The sequence below is a fragment of the Rattus rattus genome, chromosome X, assembly GCF_011064425.1.
Source record: "Rattus rattus isolate New Zealand chromosome X, Rrattus_CSIRO_v1, whole genome shotgun sequence".
NCBI classification, from domain to species: Eukaryota; Metazoa; Chordata; class Mammalia; order Rodentia; family Muridae; genus Rattus; species Rattus rattus.
In genome coordinates this window covers 51,818,818-51,839,910 of record NC_046172.1, presented here as the reverse complement: position 1 = coordinate 51,839,910, position 21,093 = coordinate 51,818,818, and the positions used below count along the sequence as shown (strand labels likewise).

Here is a 21,093-nt window from a genome sequence, read left to right as displayed (position 1 = left end):
TATTTTAAAATACCAGATGCCTTACCTTCTTGCTCAACCAGGGTAAGATTTCTTAGGAGTAAATGTAATCATTCACTTCAAAACAAGACATAACAATAAAATTTCTGACTACAGCTTTTACATAATAATAACTGTGCAAAAAACTCTGAGAACCTCATTCTAGTAATGTACATGTAAGTCATGTAAGTGCTAAGCAACATCTAGAGCAGAAATGTCCGACCACAGAAACATGTTTGTACATTGGACAAATTTTAAACCATATAAATAAGAGTACCTTTCAAAAACATTAATAACTTTGCTATATAATACCTAGAAGACTTTGCTGTCTATGTATTTACCAAAGAAATCTCAAGGATTCTATAAACTAATCTCAAACAGCATGAGAACCAATAAATAAAAAAACTAAAACTAAACAGATACTGAAGAATTGCAAATGTCTTAAATACAAATATAGCCTATCTTCACACAGAAGAGCTCTACTTGGATTAATGAGTATCTATCAGGTACTCGCAACTGCTCATATTAAACCGCTTTTAAAACAAAGGATGATGGCACTTATATTTCCTACAACAAGCTCAAGGTTTGAAAAATGTTAGTTTAACTTTAAGGGAATTTTCCTAGGTCATTTTATTTGAATAAGTAATTCAGGACAGGTCACACATATCAGGAACACAACAGTAACCCCCACCTATAAGAAGCCAATTGAAGGGTTGGGGATTTAGCTCAGTGGTAGAGCGCTTGTCTAGGAAGCGCAAGGCCCTGGGTTTGGTCCCCAGCTCCGAAAAAAATGAACCAAAAAAAAAAAAAAAAAAGAAGCCAATTGAAGGACTATTAAGTGAAACCTGACAAACTGTACCAATTAGTTTTGTCAAGTGAGGATATTAATAAAATAAACCTACAACTGTTTCAACATTATCATTTCAAAAGGCGAACAATATTTTATTCAAAAACTACAATCTTTTGAGCAAATATATATTTTTATGAAGAACTCAGTTCACGATACTGCTTCCCCTACTATTTAAGGGCTTATGATACCAACTTCACAGAACATATTTTGAATTTAAAACAATCATTGATGCATTTAGGTCAGCAAATATCAACCCTGTCATTACATGGCCCTTTAATACCCATAGTATTCCCAACTCTACATGGTTTCCCTCAAGTTGGGGAGGGGCTCCACACAATATGATCCCAAAATACATGATCACTTTGGAAAAGCTTCCATATAAGCTAAACAAAGGGAAGTTTGAATGTACCCATGTCATAATTTCATTATCTTCAGAACTAATTTAAGAATTATTACAGGTCTAGTCTTATATTCCTAATGCATTTTATCAAGTTAATATACCAAGAATAGATTTTATCGAATAAAATATGGAATACATTGTTTCTATGAGTCCATTCCATTCTCCTATTCTCTTTCCAAACAAACAGATTCAACATTTAAATGGAATGAGTATTTACCTTTTTCTTAATGACTTCTTTGAAAGCACATGGGAAAATACAGTCCTTTGGTTTAGACACAACTACAGAAAGGAAAAATGAGATTCTATTACTCATCTTAGTCCAATTTCAGACTCTACATGCTTCTAAGTGGAAAGTGCTTTAAATATAAATTCCTTGTTGAGTCCTATAAAGTTAAAAAGGCTAAGATCTCAGTCAGCCATGTTGCTGGACCTCAAAACAAAAGCCAAGCAGATATCCTTATACCCTATAACAGTACAAAGTGCTTTAATGAAACATTTACTTTCCAAATTAGAATGAAGGATTATAAGAATTTTTCCCAAAGGAAATCCAAGTACCACCAAAGCTTCAACCAGAACACAACAGAGAAAACTATTTCAACCATGGCTTCCCCTTACTACACTGAAGGCTTGTCCCATATATAGCAGGCATTCACACAGTGACATTCACAGAGGGGGTAAATAAATGCTTGCTCAAATGACCTAAAAACTATTACCTTCCATGTATTTTCCAGGCTGTCATCAGTACTTGGTTTCTCATTTAAGAGTAAAACTTCACAATAATCATACTGCATATTGTCCTCTCTGAATAGTTCCTGATACCACTTTCCTAATACATCAAATCTTACTTCCCACTGTCTTTTTAAACAAAATACTTATTTAATCACCAAGCTCTCAGCATGAAATGTCAGACTTCTCCTTAAAGACCAACTCACAAAACACACATACCTCAGTCTATGGAACTGTTGCACCCACTGAATTTTATAGATAGCACAACTCATTTCCAGTTTAATATGACTAAGATGTCTTACAAATAGGTAAAGATTCATTTATTCCTTGGCATTTTGCCTCATCACACAGATAATTTTGCTCAATAAAAGTCAAGTTTGCCCTAACTACTCTCAAAAACAAGTTCCAAAAGACAAGTTCCTGATCCAACCGGCAGAGAAAGTCAAACCAGAAAAGAAACCAAATTCTTAGCAAATCATCTTTTAAAAATACATACCACAAAAATGCGTCTGAAAGGGAGGTTTTGGAGGTGCTTTATCTAATGGGAAATTGTGATGAACCAGCGCTGCCATAGCAATGATCTGCAAAGACAGGAGTGGGGAGATCAGATACTACCATATGTTCTGCATTACCATGAGAACTACTCAGAATATTAAAACATATTTTAATACATTAAAATTCTTTTTGCGTTTTAAAAAAACATTTTAAAGCTCTGACAAAGGGTTAGTATTTATAATATAGAAAAATCTAAATACCAAGAAAAAAATAACCTAACTAAAAAATTGGGGCAGGAAACTAAATAAAACTCTCAGCAGAAGAAATACAAATACCTGAGAAGTATGTTTTCAGATGTTCAACACCCTCAGCTACATGGGAAACATGAATTAAAACTATGATGTCCATCAACTGCTGAATGAATAATGAAAACACAACAGAATATTATAAAATTCTCAGGCAAATGGACGGAGCTGGAAATAATGGAGTAACACAAACCTAGAAAAGCAAATATCACGTGTTCTCTCTCCTATGTGGACACTGGTTTTGACTCTTGAGGATGTGCGTTTAACTCTTGAGGATGTACCCAAGGAAGGCTGGAAACTAGTTAGCAGCCATGGTGGGGATTTCAAGGAAAGCAGAATATCTGACCAGGAAGACTCAAATGAGGTGGGAATGGGAGGCCAGGTAGAGGAAGCGAACTAACACTAAAGACATTGGGAAACCAATATTGTGGAAGCTTCCTATAAGGAATTCAAATGGAGTTATTTTAATTATCAGGGAACAGTGCCTCTCCCAGATACCACAGGATATCAAATATAAAGCCCAGTGCCTTGTATAAGTTGACTCTTTTCAAGGTATTGGTCAGTGGGATCCTATACTTCACCCCAAACATTATAGGCTTTACCAGTGATCTTAGATAAACTCCAGAACTTGACAGTGAGACCCTATTACAAAAGAGCTCAGTCAGAACACAAAGAAGCCAAACTGGTTCACTTTTCATCCATATAGGCCAGCTTTAATAATGCCACAGGTTCTATTTATGCTACTGGGAAAGAAAAATATTAAACACTCTTACCCAGCTGTGAACCCAGAAGCTAATAATATAGAGGTCAGAAATGAGTGTCCAATTCCCTAAGACTGGAGTTACAGACAGTTGCGAGCTGCCGTGTGGGTGCTAGAAGTTGAATCTAGGGCCTGCGGAAGAGCATCCAGTACTATTAACCACTGGTTATCTCTAGAGTACCCCCTCACCCCAGTTTGTATCTCAACAGGGTTGTTGAACACCTTCTCCTCCCTCTATAATGTGTACAAATTCAATTAGATCAAAAAACGAAATCTAACCAGGTTCAAATTCCTGGGACTATCTTAGATGTGCTACTATTTCTATTAGAAGGTACGCAAGCATGTATATTCTGTTTTCTTTTTCAGGTATATTAGTGCTACTGATGATTATTACTTAGACCAGTAGTTTTCAACCTTCTTAATGTTGGGACCTTTTAATCCATTTCGCATGTTGTGGTGTCCCTCAAACATAAAATTATTTTGTTGCTACTTCATAACTGCATTTCTGCTGCTGTTAGAATCAATGTAACCATCTGATATGCAGGATATCTGATATGCAATCCCCAAAGCTGTTGTGACCCACAGGTTGAGGTTTACTTAGACCCATTTCATTAGGAATTTCAAATTGGTAATATTTGTTCATCGTGTTCTGGAAACTTCTAAGGAGAATAATTTCACATTTCAATTAGCTGGCTTCCAAAACTACTTATCCCAGAAAAGTCAGGACAAATACTGAGTCATTTATTTTTATGTTTTCAAATAAGTTTGTTCCTTAGCTTCCCTCATAAAGTGACTTAGTACTACTAGGAATTTATGAATCTGAAAATTTCAGGAATTATTCTTCTGACACTCATATTGTCCCATACTTTGCCAGAGGGAGACTTTTTATTTTATTTCCTGAGTCAGATGTAGCTTCTGTTAAAGTAATATTGCCCTTGGTTTCCGATGTAACAAGATGTTCCATATCCCCTGCTCTCAATCAGCCTTTTCCCTACAAAGCCCTATTTCCTTTGTGAAGAAATGATATATGGAAGCATCAGTCTGGGAATGAATATTTCTTTAATATTAATCAAATACTAATTAAAGCTTTCCTCAATGCTTAATTATTAACTCTGGCTATCTACAATATTAATTGTGATTGGAAAGGTCAAGGGTGGAGGATAGAGCTCAGTGGAAACTGAGCTTATCATGTGCAATCTTGAGTCAATCCTCAACACTATAAAAAACAAATAAAAAATACATAAATAAATGATCAAATTATATCCTAAAAGAAAACAATGCCTAAATAAGTATCAAAAAACTTAGAAGCACTGGTTTAGGTCCCCAGCTCCGAAAAAAAAAAAAAAAGGAAAAAGAAAAAAAAAAAACTTAGAAAGCAAACATAAGCTTTGATTAACCAAAGTCACACAAATACATCCATGAAAAACAAGCTGGGTGGTACAGCAGTCCAATAGTCAAGGCCACTGGAGACTGCAGTAGAAAGACTTCATGAGCCCAGACATTCAAGACCTGGGCAACACAGTAAAATCCAAATGTGATATTAATAATAGTAATAATAACGAATGCCATATATTCCATAAGTAACAAGACAGATGGTTCAGAGGATAAAGAGTCCTGACACCAAGCCTACCCAGAGTTTAATCTTTAGGAACAACATGGGGAAAAAAAAGATAACTATCTCCTATAAGTTGTGCTCTGACCTCTATACACATGCTGTGACATGGCCATGTACACACACACACACACACACACACACACACACACACACACACACAAATCAAATGGATTTTGAAAAAATAAAAAATTAATACTATAAAACACAGGGACACCACAAACAAGTACAATCTAATGGAAAAAGGTAAAATCAGAAAGAAATAAAAATAACTGATGCTTTAAGTTCCCAGCCTCTTACTCTGAAAATCTACAATAAAAATTTTTAGCCTATTCCTGTATATAAACTACTAGAATATAATCAAATAATGCCAGTTAATGAAGATAATTTTACAAAAGAAATTTAACTCATAAATATGGTTAGAATTAGAAAGCCACCACTTTACACCTCCAACTGAAGTAAGAAAATCAGGCAAAAATAATCCACATTTGAAAAAACTGGGATCTCCATCTGCGCCCAGTGCTGGGGCTGTATCACAGCCCTAGAACACAAAACCTGCAGACAGAGAGCTGGTCTCTCAGGAGCGCTCTCCCTCCTAAGCCCACAGCCCACAGCCCGAGATCCTGTGTTCTCTCCAGACTGGCTAAGGACAGACCCACATACAGGAGTGCACAGGGTGGCCTAGGACAGGACCCTTCCTGTCTCCATCTGCACTCAGAGCTGAGGCCATTCCATAGCTCTTCAAACCCAAAACCCGCCAGTAGAGAGCTGGTCTGCCAGAAGCTCACTCACTCCAAAGATCACAGGTTCACAGGCTCACAGGCCACAGCAGGGATAAGCCCCCGTCAGACAGCAAGACCAATTACCATCAGAGATAACCAGATGGCAAGAGGCAAACACAAGAACCTAAGCAATGGAAACCAAGGCGACTTGGCATCATCAGAACCCCACTACAGCAAACAGTGGATATCCAAACACACCAGAAAAGCCAGATTTGGATTTAAAATCACATCTCATGATGCTGATAGAGGACATTAAGGCCATAATAACTCCCTTAAAGAAATATAGGACAACACAGGTAAACAAGTAGAAGCCATCAAAGAAAAATCCCTTAAAGAATTATAGGAATGCAAGGGCACCCACATTCATAAAAGAAACTTTACTAAAGCTCAGAGCACACATTGCACCTCACAGGAGACTTCAACACCCCTCTCTTCCCAATGGACAGATCATGGAAACAGAAATTAAAGAGAGACACAGAGAACTTAACAGAAGTTATGAACCAAATAGATTTGACAGATATCTATAACAATTGCTCCTACAAAAAGAATATACCTTCTCAGCAACTCATGGAACCTTCTCCAAAATTGACGATATAATTGGTCACAAAACAGGCCTCAATAGATACAAGGATATTATTATTGAAATAATCCTACCCATCCTATCAGATCACCATGGACTAAGGCTGGTCTTCAATAACAACAAAAACATCAGAAAGCCCACATACATAATGCTCTACTCAATGATAACTTGGTCAAGGAAGAAATAAAGAAAGAAATTAAAGACTTCTTAGAATTTAATGAAAATGAAGGTACAACATACCCAAACTTATGGTACACAATGAAAGCTGTGCTAAGAGGAAAACTCATAGCTCTGAGTGCCTGCAGAAAGAAACAGGAGAGAGCATATACTAACAGCTTGACAGCACACCTAAAAGCTCTAGAACAAAAAGCAAATCCACCCAGGCAGAGTAGATGGCAGGAAATAATCAAACTCAGAGCTGAAATCAACCACATAGAAACAAAAAAGGACTATACAAAGAATCAACAGAACCAAAAGCTGGTTCTTTGAGAAAATCAACAAGACAGATAAACCCTTAGCCAGACTAACGAGAGAACACAGAGAGTGTATCCAAATTAACAAAATCAGAAATGAAAAGGGAAACATAACAACAGAATCTGAGGAAATTCAAAAAACTATCATATCCTACTACAAAAAGCTATACTCAACAAAACTGGAAAATCTGGAGGAAATGGACAATTTTCTAGACAGATACCAGATACCAAATTTAAATCAGGATCAGATAAACCATTCCCTAACCCCTAAAGAAATAGAAGCAGTCATTGAAAGTCTCTGAAACAAAAAAGCGCAGGACCAGGTGGGTTTAGTGCAGAATCCTATCAGACCTTCAAAGAAGACCTAATACTCTTCGAACTATTCTACAAAATTGAAACAGATGGAGCACTACCCAATTCGTTCTTTGAAGCCATAATTACTCTTGTACTAAACCACACAAAGACCCAACAAAAAAAGATAACTTCAACCCAATTTCCCTTATGCATATCAATGTAAAAATAATCAAAAAAAATCTCACAAACTAAATCCAATAACACATCAAATGATTGTCCATCATGATCAAGTAGGCTTCCTCCCAGGGATGCAGAGATGGTTCAATATATAGAAATCCATCAACATAATCCACTATATAAACAAACTCAATGAAAAAAAAACACATGATCATTTCATTAGATGCTGAGAAAGCATTTGACAAAATTCAACACCCCTTCATGATAAAAGTCTGGGAATAATCAAGAATTCAAGGCCCATACCTAAACATAGTAAACATTTGAAGTACAAATACATAAACTATCTAAGAAAAATAAAATTCCAAAAGAAAAATTGGATCAGTGGCTTTCTCCTGGGATAAATGTACCTACCTCCTTTTCCCTGAGTGACATCAATGGCTATAGAAATTTTTTGGTTGTTACAACTAGGAAAAGCAGTACTACTTGCATAATAAATAAGTAGAGGCCAGAAATGCTATTCAATATCCTGTGATAAACAGGATAGTACTTGACAACAAAGAACCATTCAGCCCAAAACATTTATAGTGCCGAGGTCAATAAACTTAATGGAAAACCACAGAAAAATTTATGCTGACCACGATTTGAACCCACTAATCAATCCCAGCCTCAGTGCAACTTAACCAGGCATTATCTGCCTTCTGAAAAGATTCAATATGAAGTGCCCTGACCACCTCCCCATGAGTATTCTGCACAAAAAATTAAACTTGAATGTATTTGATTCTTCAGTTAATGTGATTGACACAGTGCAGCACAAAGGGCAGAACTAAGTTTGGCAAGAAAGTAAGTATTTTAAGCCCTTTCAGACCACGTGACCTGTCATTACTACCTGAATGTTATTGTAGTGAAAACCTGAAAACATTCTGTGTTTCAATAATATTTTATCTGCAAAACAAGTGGTAGGCTGAATTTAGCTCACAGGTTTTGTCTGCACCAGGTACAGAAGAAGATAATGGCAGGCACAACAAGCATAAACAGAAATGGGACTTCCTATGGGATCATTGTCAGTGGTTGTTTAATTATTCGTTATCATTGGAAAAAACTCAAGGGGGATAGGTAGAAGTTATTGTCATTTAAAAAGAGATTCAAGAGATATAAAGATTAAACACTCATCTAGGAAGGTATTATGTAAGTCTGAATTCAAGTAAATCATCTTTAAAAAACATCATGAAAGAGACTTTTCCAAGTATGTACTAGAAACTGTAGACTATATGAAGGAATCACAAGTTAATGTTATTAAGTATTCTAACGGCGTGAAAAAAATGTGCATTAAGTAAGGGCTAGGGAGATGTCAATTAAGTTCCTGGCAGACAAGCATGAAGACTTGAGTTTGATCCCAAGCACCCACATAAAAAGCCAGGTGTGGGACATGTACCTGTAACCTCAGTACTAGGAGAGGAGACGGGCCGCTCCCTGGCCAGCCAGAGTTAACAAGATTGATGAGCTTCAGGTGCAGTGAGACGTTCTCAACCAACAAAGGACCGAGAGGAATCAAGTTAAGGGCACACATGCACGCATACTTGTACACAGCCTTACTAACAAATACATACAGTACAAGCATAAAGAAAATGTGAATATTTTGAGAGAAGTATACCAAAGTACACTGGGAGGAAATGAAACTTTTTAAATACTTAAGAAGGTAAAGAGGGATATAAACATGTGTCACAAAAGCATTGCTAACTGCAAACATGTAACCTCATTATATATTTTCTCTATCTCTACTTAAAAAACAAAAATCAAAATACATCCAGTAATTTAAATCCTTTTTTAAAATGTGTAATACCAGGCAAATTTAAGTCATTCTCTGAAACAAAGCTTAAAGCCAAGTTAGTATCCTTTCCCCTCCAAAAAGAACAACTTCCTTTTGTAGGAAAGCTGTACAAATTCAGGCAAGTACTGTATCTAAGGCAAGTACTAAATCGTTTTTCTTTACCTCGTGTTGATGGTTCTTTACATTTTGCATTGTCTTCATGCTGAAAGACATCACCACAAGTGGAGGAGGACTGACATCATTAATTACATTCCACAAGTCTGGTTTCAAAGCCAGTGACTCAAATTTACACCAACTGATTGGTTGATTCAAGAGTTCTGAGAAAGAATAGATATAGCACATCAATAACTTACTGAAAAAGAAACTATGATATTTTTGATTACCAGAGATATTCTTCAAAGCTATCCTCTAATAAGAATGAGACACTGTAAAATCTAAATATAAGCCACATTAGTGGGAGGTATGCTAATCTTTGTGTTTGTGAATATACTTATGTTCATTTGGGGGAAGTAAGTGACAGGTAAATAACTTCTATAAGTTTTTTTTAAGACTCCAGGATCAGCTTTAAAATTAACAGCTGCTTTAGAAGAACTGAAAACATTTCTAAGAGGTGAAGACAAAACAGTATCCTAAGTACAAATGCTAAAAAAAGAGCAGGTAACAGCCAAAGAGTCCTATCTACATTAGGCTGGGATTATTTTCTCCCCTCCAAAGGTCTGCAGTTCACTCTGGAGAACAGTAAACCTTATCAGCCAGGCTAGAACACACAAACAACATGAGGGACGCACCCCCATGCAACTGCCTGCACTAAGGCCTTCTTCGGACTAAATTGGCAGGTATTAGAGAGAAAGAGATCCAAGTGTATTACCTATAATCACACAAGGAAAACTTCAAGTAACAAACATAAAAAGAAGAAACATTAAAATAAATAGGCCAATTCTTTAACTTCCCTTTTAAAAAAAAATCTAAAGGGGGTCCTGTTGCAGTAGCCAATTAATCTCTACTCAAATCGACCCGGTGTTGGCAGCACATTCCTCACTACCTGCCCCAATGTTCTGGGTTTCTGAAACACACACACACACACACACACACACACACACACACACACCCCTATATTTTAATATGCCTTAAACAGCTGAATGGCTGGGCCACTTCTTAACCTCCACATAGCTAACACTCTCCCAATGATATTCCTGAGTTATTATTTATTAAAGCCTATATTTCATCTTGGCTGCCCTGGACCCAGGCTTGCAGCCCTCTCTGTTCTGCATCTCTCTGGCCTAAAATCTACTCCTTTCCTGAGTTGGGAAACCCACATGGAGGTTAAGAAGTGGTCCAGCCATTGAGCTCTTTAAGGCATATTAAAATACAGGGCTACTTGTGTGTGTCTTTCATTTGGGAACCCAGAACTTTAGGATGGGTAGCAAGAAAGTACCTACCAGAGCTGGGTGGATTTGAGTAAAGTTAATTGGCTACTGCAACAGGATCTCATAGAAATCTCCAAACAACCCAGGCTGTTACAAAGACAAAGAGTTGCTCTGTGCAAATTGATTGGGGTGGGGTGCCTCTGGCAAGGACAATATCCACCCGACTCATAGTAGTGACTTTGGAGCAGGAAGGTACTCTGCAGGCTACCAAAAACAAACCATGGAAACCAACCCAACCACAAAATCTTTGATTTACAAGCTGTGCTGCCTGCAAAATATGCTACTACAATGGTGGCACAGAACTCGTGGGAGTAGCCAACCAACATGTGATTTGCCTTAAAGCCCACTCCACACCAACATTGCTTCAGTAACCAAGAACCAGAGACTGGATACCCTAGAGACCCAGAGTAAAACCAAACAAACCCCACTGGTGTATTTGCTTTTTAAAGTATTAACTAAAATGACTCCTAATCTAGTCATCATCACAGGCTTCCTTCAACAGCAGATGGGAACAAGTGCAGAGACCCACAGCCAGACATTAAGTGAAGAGAGCCTAAATTCGTAATCTTCATCAAATCCCTTCTCTCATGCCTCAGGAAATCCTGTGGAGATTGTAATAGCCAGAGGGGATAGAAGACATCAGTAGAACGATGCCTTCTGAATCAATTAAGCAAGGCACATCAGCTCAGAGAAACTGAAGCAACAAGCACAGGGCCTACATAGGTCTGCACTGGGTCTTGTGTATATACTACCGCATTTAGCTTAGTGTTTTTATGGGACTCTTGACTGTTGGAAAATGATTCTTGTGCCTGCTCTTGGGACACTTCCCCTCATGTTAGGTTGCTGTATCTGTCCCACTTCAAAACGATAGTTTCAGCTTCATCTTATTTTCATTTTCATTTTATTTTGTCATGTTTCATTGTTTTCTCTTAGAAGCCTTTTCTTTTCTGAGACAGAAAGGGAATGGATCTGGAGAGGGGAGAAGAGGAGAAACTGGGGAGGAGTAGAAGGAGGGGAAACTATAATCGGGATATATTATATGAGAAAAGATTCTATCTTCAATAAAAGGGGGAAAGTGAAAAGAAATGTCAGGAATCTACTTAGCATTTTTCCTTACGTGGATTTTTTACTTCAAGCCAACAGGGTCCTTTGATCTTTCTATTCATCAAGAACAGTTCCAAGCTAGACGTGTTAGTTCCAAATACATGAGAAAATGTTTCTCCTTTTAAATTCTGTGGAAGCTGTGGCACTTCTGCCTAAAGAAGAAAAAAAAAAACCTTTTTTTTTGTTTAAAACTATTACTTTACATTTTCCAGTGTATATTTGAAATAAACAAAGCCTCTATGGAGCAACAGAAGAACCCCTTTGATATATATGAAATGTAATTTGCTACAAATGAAATCTGAAACAATTCACAGTGGGAAAGAAAAACAATTCATGACAAAATAATGCATCTTGATGACACCCATTAGAAGAAAAATAGGACAAGAAGCTCCCCCAAAAGAGAATTTCTGTCCAGAGCTGTTGTGCCTCACTGATAAAGAATAACCAGCAAGGACCACACCATTAGAAGAATGAAGGCAATAGCATGGGGCTCACTAAAAATGCTTCCATATTATTTTTCATCACCTCTGTCAAAAACTTTAGGAAAAGTTTCCAACATCAGGCTCAAAACCCCAGAACAGAGGTAAAAGGGTTCTAGTCCAGTTAATTAATACCCACAGGGATGAGCTCACCTCTCAGAGGAGCAACAACAACACTGTAGCAGTGCTAATACTCATCGCCCACATTCCCTCTGCTCACAAGACACTTCAGCAAAGTAATGACCCGACTCCATCATGCACTGTTATCTGGTCCGCTTGACAAACAGTTGTGCTGTTTCAACTTACTTATTTGAAGATGTCTACTTGAAAGGCGGTATAACCTATGCACTATTACTTAATTTTATCCATTTCCAATTATTCATGAACTGTGGGATTCAGGAGCCCTTTCCTCACTGAAAGTCAATTCAAGATTCAAAGATTAAAAATGTCATTCTAAACAAAACGCCATAGTTTTCTTTGACTTACCGAGTATCTAACTTCCAAGTACTCAGATTTTTCTGGAACATCAGGTATCTCAAAAGCATAGTTCTTTTCCACTATCTGGGTAAGCAAATATTTAAAAAACAGTAACAAAAACATTGGAAAAATTAACTCAGCCAATATGATATACATATAACACATGTTCCCATATTTAATCATCAGGAATCTAGCATCTTAACAGAATATAAACAAAAAGGTGTCTTTTCTCCTTTCAACTAATACTGAAACACCTACTAACAAAAAATAAATACTAAAGAACACCTCTTAAACACTGCAGAACCTACATAGTTGCATACAAGGGGAACAAAAAAATTTAATTTCTTACATTGCTACTATTTGAAATTAAGCAACTGCATCTTACTAGAAAAATGAAATTGAAATTATAGATTCAGCTCATATTGAGTGAGTATCGGCTTTGTATCCAAACTAATCCAGTATGAAGTATCACCTAATATAAATTAAGTGTTTTATCTCTGCAACTCTTGCAATATGGCCCCTTTCTCCCCAAGCTGCACACGAGTACACAACAGTGCGAAGCCTGGAAATACAAGCGATCTAGCTTTAGCACCTATTTTCTTTACCATCATAACAGCTGCCTCCGAAGGGATTTTTTGTTTTGTTTTGGAGTTTCTTGTTATTGCCTATCTTATCTGCAGTGACGGTGATCAAACTTAGAGCTTTGGTTACAATTTCTGGAATTTTAAAGATACTCTCAATTTCAAGCTCAAATAATTAAGAGCAATAGCGTCTTTAGCAACTCCCTTTACTACAATTGTTTACAGCCAGTATTTTGGAATGGACTACAGTCACCATATTTATAGCCAAAGGCATCAATAGCATACCAAAATCAAGACAATATACCATACACATCACAGGAATAGAACATTTCTATTCTATTAGAAACAGCATTGTAGGCATGGAGCTTTAAAGGCAAAAACATTACTCAATCCGCTTAAGAAAGGAATGCATTGGCAATAACTAGTATAAACAAATCAAAATAGTTTCTTCTCCATTTCAGAATAGGAACATGATATTTTCTGCAAGCCAATATTGTGCAAGACATTGGGGGCAACTAACTTGCTTCAAATCATCTTTCTATTCAAATTCATGACCATTATTTCATAAGTGATTTTTTAAAAAGTACTTTTACAAATCTAACATGCTACTTTTTCATTAATACCTATAAAATTTCCCTTTAATAAGTTAACTATACAGAAGTCATTCTGTATAAATGTACAGTAACTATTTGCCAAATCAGGAATAAAAAAGAAGAGGAAAAGAATACAGTATTGAATACAAACCTTGGACTTGAACTTCATTATTTTATATTTTGCTGAAATTTTTGAATCAAATTCTTCATAAACATCCTTCATTGTAACTGGAGTTGCTGTTTCTTTCCCTGTGTTTAGGTCAATTTTCTGTTTTCCCATGCAGAGAATGAAGGGAAAAGAGTATAATAAATTTTCTCGACCACAAAAAAACAGAAGCCTAAATCAACTTTCTCCTCCACTCATTTAAACATTAACTGGCATTCACATAACAAGTCAATGTGACGACACAAACCTAAGAAGTATACTAAACCCAATGTTAAGTTCCCCTAGTGCATTGTAACATAATCAGAATAAAGATGACCAATCCTGCAAGATGGAAAAAACAAATGTTTTAAATTCTGGCCCAGAAGCTTCACAGCTCCATTGAAATGAGTTGCAAGGGCTGGGGCTTAGAGGGATTAGAGATGTTAAAAGCTCAGACAAAGGGGAGAAGGAAATGGAAACTATTGTGTTAAATAGCTATGGAGATGATGTTACTGCTGCTATGGAGCAAAAGCATGAAACTGAGTCAAATGCCATGTTCGTTTCAGAGTAAGAAAAACAGAAGCATCACATGTCAAATATATTTTAAACATTTATTATTTTTAAAACTATGTCTACAAAGCCAGGTGTAATGGCACACATCTTTCCTGGCACTCCGGATGCAGGGGCAGGTGGAGTCTGTGAGTCTGAGGCTAGCCTGGTCTACAGAGTAAGTTCCAGGACAGCCAGAGCTACACAGTGAGACCCCATGTTGAAAACAAACAACTAAAATGTACGTTTATGTATGTGTCTATGTATATGAAGGTGCCAGGAGAGTCTAGAAAGGGTGTCAGCACTCTAAGAGTTGCAGGCTACCTGATGTGGATGCCAGGAACGCAACTTGAGTTCTCTAGAACAGTAATAGCTCTTCACCTCTAAAAGCCACCTTTCCAGCCCCCGGCATTATATATTTAAACTTTTATTATGACAAATTGAGAAGCTCGGTTATATTTCATTTCTTCATTTTCTCATTCCTAAAGGATTTGCTGAGGAGTGAATGGTCAGTAGGTAAAACTAAAAAGATTAGGGGATGAAGAGAATTCCTAGCCTGCAAAAAGACAGAACACAGGATGTGTGTCATACATAACTGCTAAGATTAAAAGGTAATCTTACCATTTCACGGGGAAGGAAGTAGAGTGTTCGCTCAATATTTTTCACCATAACACAACAGCTCACATGGGTTTTGGCTGATTCGACCCATACTTTGCCAAACAGAAAAACCACACCTAAAAAAAAAAAGAAAAGAAAACAGGAAATAAAAAGCTTTCAAGTACGTCAAGTTAAAGGGGCTATTACAAAGGCCCAGTGAATATGTTCACATATTTACACCTTTGTGTAACAAATTCCACCAAAAGATACACCTGCTGCCCCCTCCCAAAGACCTGTTCATTGCTCTGTTCTTATGGCATATACATCAACATCATGGTACAAGTGTGGCTACATCTCTAACCTAGTATGAATACTTCCACTAGAGCCAGAATTGCCCAAATTGAAAGAACCAAAGTATTTTCCAATAAATGTACTTCAAACCTCTAATGAGAATTTATAAGCCTGAAAATAGTATTCTAAATTGTTTAGCACTTAAATTTACTGCTGAAAAACTATTATTTGTGCATAAGAACAAGCATATTAGTATTTTTCTGTATATAAAAGTATACTTGGGGAAAGTAGTTTATATTTCCTCTTATTCTAGATAACATCAATCTCAGGATAGAGTTCTGCTATAATCTATTTTATACTTACCTACCTCACAAGCTACTAAAACAAAATCTAGCTAGCTCATATTTGTGTTCCTTTCTATTCGCCAGTAAAACATGCCTTTGCAGATATCAAATCACTGTTCATGGAAATTGGCCATCATGGAAGAATTCCAAAGACTTGATAGTCAACTCAAGAGATGGTCAACTTTGCAAAAATGCCAGGCTCCATGAATTATGAGTAATCGACACAGCCACTCACACAGCTACTGATCTTAGATACTGAGGAAATTCTGAAGCATGCAAAAGGTTACTGTATTGTTCACAAGGCCAATTATCCTAGTTGCACAAGACAGCTCATCAGTGTTTTCTTTTGTCACTGATCCTAGCAGAAAGAAATAAGACTGTCTTAAGGATTTTCATTTCTGCAGATGATTAAAACTCTTACAAGAGTTGTGTGATTTTCAACAAGGAGGTGGGGGTGGGAGGCGTAAGTAGGGAACATAAGGAGAGGGAAAGGATTTAAAGAAAAAAAGTCATAGTAGCACAGAAAATTAGAAGTCATCCTCACAACAGTTAAAGATGAAAAAAACCAAATTCCATGCAAAGAAAAATAAAGACCCTAATATTGGATTCAAACATTCAAATAGCTCATTTTACAGTCAAACTAATATCACACTTCATGTAACACATTTGACACTGTTTATGCCTCATTTGCCACAAAAAGATCATGGTAAACAAAGATTACATTCCCCCAAAGTTACTAGCTGAAACCAGGTGCAGTCAGGATTATTCAACCTTGAAAAAGTCATAATGAAGACAGGATATGTTCCGATATGCAAAGAGTAAGATTCTTTTCATAATTATGGTTCATTCAGCACTAACTGACTGACTTAGAATCTGGAAGAAAGTGAGCAACAATAACGGGGTCTTAGGCGTACTCAGTTCTTATTAGCAGCATTGACTTCACGAAAGCTCAGTGATCATTACCAACTATCACGACAAACTGCTCAACCCCCCAAGATTAAAGCTTTTTAAAGCTATTTTATTTAACCCATTGGCATCATAAACAGAAAAATATGCCACTGCAGAGGACACAGTTTGAGAAGTGCCACAGAAGAAGAAAGTGGACTGAGAGGGAGAAGCTAAGACCTATGGCAGGAAAGGACCAAGGGTACTTTGGTCTAGATAATTCCTGAGGTGGTCTTGTGAATCAGAAATTTCCTCCTACCTCAGCATTTGGATAACAGATTCTTCCCATTGTTTAAAATAATGGTGAATTACAGTAGGTAAGGTTGTACAAGTCTATAGTTTTAGCTGCTGGGGAAGCTGAGCTGGAAGGTCTCTTGAGCCCAGATGCTTGAGGTCAGCCTGAACAACACTGATCTCAAAAAATAACTGCAAAATATGTCCCATGTAATGTAGCTCGGTGGCAGAGCATATGCCTGAGTTCAAACTCCAGCATGACCAAAAAAGTTTACAATATCAGCCAAAGTCTGTGGATGACAAGATCTATAACCAAATTGTCTTACCCTAGCTAAAATGGGTTGGTTAAGATACCAGTTCTAGCTTGATTTTAATTGCCTAAAAAACTAAGGGTCATGTGCTACTTAAGTGATTCTGCCAGTGCATATAAATATTTGCATGAGGAAGTATACTAAAGGCTGATAACTCCCCCAGAAACTTGACGCCTTCAGGGTGATATCCAGTTATCTTTACTAAACCAGGTCTCCAAGTCAAAAGATGGCTAATCATCCTTTCTTACACAATTGTTTTATCAATATACAGTTATGTTTCTAGTTTTATTGATTCAGTTCCAGGAAACCACTTGAAAATACAACTTGTATCTACCACAGATCCCAAGACATCTAAAGGAAGACAATTCTACTTCAGGTGTTTTATACTAATCAGACAGACTACACTGACTCTGACCCTTTAACAAATATCATTGGATTATACTGGGCCCACAGGAAATTCCCTTATCTCTTAATTTAATCAAATCTATAGTCTGTTTTGCAGATGCCAGTATACAAATATTTTTAACATTTACATACTGGGAGATGGGTACAGATGTCAGAGGACAACTTGCAGGAGTCAACTCTCCTTTCACCACGTGGTTCTGTCACGTTACCAGGCTTAGCAGCCTTTACCTAAGCCACTTCACCAGCTTCTGTACACAGACAACTTTGAGGACAGGGCCCTTATGCTACCTATAACACCTCAGTTCCACAAAGCTTTATTTCCCAACAGATCATAAGAGAAAATACAGAGGACATAAACCACAGTGCTAATAAGGGCAGTTAGCTACTCAAATGCAGTTCTTATATCCACGACTAAGTCATTTGAATCACAGGTCAGGATTCATTCCTGAGTCCTGGTATGTCAAAAGTTATCTTCCTCCTATTTATGAGTAGAGGAACCAAAGATGAAAAACACATTTCCATTTTCATTTAGGGGATACTTTTTCAATTCCCAAAAGTTAACCTGAAGAACTAGAATAAGACAGGCCAGGGGTTGGGATTTAGCTTTGTGGTAGAGCGCTTTGCCTAGCAAGCTCAAGGCCCCTGCTTTATCCTCAACTCAAAAAAAAAAAAAAAAGACAGGGTCAATCTGGTAGCAGAGACATGGACACAGGAACAGACATCTGTTCAGTTCAAAAAGTATCTTCTTAGACAGTTATCTGTCCTCAAAATAAAATAATATACCTCTAAAATCACAATGGTGTTCTGCGCTACTCTTGGGTGATTTTTCCTCTACAAGAAGAAACAGCAACATCTGTCACTGGAAGTTCAGGATTACAAACTCTTAAAGAATGTTCTCCTTTTTCTGTTGTTGGGCAGCCACTTTAACCAACCTGTTCCTAGCACTCACAGAATTAGATAATTAGAAGGACCAGGGAGAACCCCAGCAATAGTGGGGTACACTTTTAATACCAGCATGTAATGGTTTCTATATGCTCGGCCCAGGGAGTGGCACTATTAAAAGGTGTAGCCTTGTTGGAGTGTCTGTGTCACTCTGGGGATAGGCTTAAATACCCTCATCCTAGCTGCCTGAGGGGATGTATTCTGCTAGCAGCCTTCAGATGAAGACATAGCATTCTCAGCTCCTCCTGCACCATGCCTGCCTGGATGCTGCCATGTTCCCCCCTCGATGATACTGGACTGAACCTCTGAACCTGTAGACCAGCCCCAATTAAATGTTGTCCTTTATGAGTTTCTGGGTCATGCTATCTGTTTACAGCAGTAAAAACCTAACTAAGACACAGCACTGGGGAAGCAGATCTCTAGAGGGCTAGGCCAGCCTGGTCTTGACAACCCAAGCTTCACAGAGAAAACTCTATCTTAAAACAAAACAAAACAAAAACAAACAAAAAAAGACCAAGAAGTCAGTCTTGACTCCTATCTCCAATTTAAAGACACCTACCCTCATACAATCTACAACAGGTCAAAATATAGTTTTAAAAAACTATTTATTTTTTATTTCTACCCAGTAAGCAGGGTTCAATTACCCAGCACCCTCATCAGGGCTTCCACATTTCTGCACCATGAGTACACACACACACACACACACACACACACACACACACACACACACACACACTCTCTCTCTCTCTCTCTCTCTCTCTCTCTCTCTCACACACACACACACACACACACACACACACACACACAGAGTCTCTTCTTACACATGCTAGAGCATTCCTGTTAAAATGTAAAGTCAACTATGAGACCATAACACACTACAATTAAATCTTCTGACATTTTCCAGTATTCTTTGAATAAGATTTAAGGCCGAAAGTCCTTGAGATGGCTTTCATGGTCCTTGAGATGTAGCTGTGCTGGTTAGTTTTATGTCAATTTGAATCAGTTGACAACCTAGAATCAGTTAGGAAGAGGGAACCTAAAGTGAGAAAATGCCCCCAGCAGATTGGCCTGTGGTACACTTAGTTAATAATTGATGTGTAGGGGCTCAGCTCACTGGGGATGGTGGCACTCTGACCTGGTAATCCTGGGTGCTATAAGAAAGCAGACTGAGCAAGCCACAAGTAGCAAAAAGCAAAAAGCAGCAGTCCTTCACGGCCTCTGCATCAGCTCCTGCCTCTAGATCTGGCCTTGAGTTCCCACTCTGGTTTCCCTAGATGATGGACTACAAACTACAAAAGGGAATAAACCCCTTCCTCTCCAAGTTGCTTTTGATTATGGTGCTTAATCACAGCAATAGAAACTGTAACTAAGATGCTAGGTTTTGTCCTTTATCATCAAGTTCATTATGTATCAATTTTTCATTTCTAATATTCTTAGAATCACACACGCCCCCTTATCCTCTCCCCTCATTTAGATCTTTGAACTGACTGGTTCCTTAAGCTAAAGTGCCTTTACCTTAGTTTTGCATGTGCCTCAGCTTTCAATCCAAGATTCCATTCTTTTTTTTTAATTTTTATTTATTCATCTTCTCAAATAATACATCCCAACCACAACTTTCCCCCTCTCCACTCCTCTTAGTTTCCCTCTACTTCCTCTCTCCCCAAGATCCTCTCTTCCTGTTTCACTTCAGAAAAGAGCAGACTACCCAGGGATACCAACAGACCATAGCACAAGATTCAGAAAGAACAAGCACGAAGCCTCACATCAAGGCTGGATGAGGCAACCCAGTAGGAGGGAAAGGGGCCCAAGGGCAGGCAAAATAATCAGAGATCCCCCCGCTCCCACTGTTGGGACTCCCCCAAAATACCAAGCCAACAACTACAGAATATATGCAGACAACCTAGGCCAGACCAATGCAGGCTCCATGATTGCCACTTCAGTCTTGTGAGTCCCCATGAGCCCTGCTTAGTTGGTCCTGGGAGCCATGCTATCCCAGTATTCAATTCTTAAGAGTCAATTGGTCATCCTCCAGCTACCACCAACTCTCACCTCACTGAGAATGTTAAACTTATGTCTAAGGAATCTGTCTAGCTTGTTCACCCACCTCAGTGTCTAGCACACATGGATGTTCTCTGTTGAATAAAAAGACAAATTAGACCAGGCATGCTGGCAGATGCCTTTAATCCCAGTACTGGAAAGACAAAGGCTGGTGGATCTTTTGAATTCAAGAAGCCTAGTCTATGTATCATATTCCAGGACAACCAAAGTCACATAAATACAGAGGCTCTATCTCAAAAAAAAAACCAATTAATTAATTTTAAAAGAGACAAATTAATGTCTGGTTCTATTAGAAAAACAAAGGAACAGGCACTCCCCTTTGTAATGAAAGT

General features: G+C 37.8%; 1 protein-coding gene across 1 annotated transcript in view; it reads right to left on the bottom strand.

Moving 5' to 3' along the window:
• Window positions 1-21,093, bottom strand: part of LOC116887897 (DNA polymerase alpha catalytic subunit) — a 65,916-nt gene that overhangs the window by 24,181 nt on the left and 20,642 nt on the right. The window contains exons 11-17 of the mRNA XM_032889375.1: window positions 15,256-15,368; window positions 14,092-14,208; window positions 12,776-12,850; window positions 11,824-11,962; window positions 9,442-9,596; window positions 2,470-2,554; window positions 1,465-1,526 (exon numbers count right to left, since the gene is read on the bottom strand). Coding sequence (XP_032745266.1) covers window positions 1,465-1,526; window positions 2,470-2,554; window positions 9,442-9,596; window positions 11,824-11,962; window positions 12,776-12,850; window positions 14,092-14,208; window positions 15,256-15,368 — 746 coding nt within the window. The remainder of the gene's footprint in view (window positions 1-1,464; window positions 1,527-2,469; window positions 2,555-9,441; window positions 9,597-11,823; window positions 11,963-12,775; window positions 12,851-14,091; window positions 14,209-15,255; window positions 15,369-21,093) is intronic.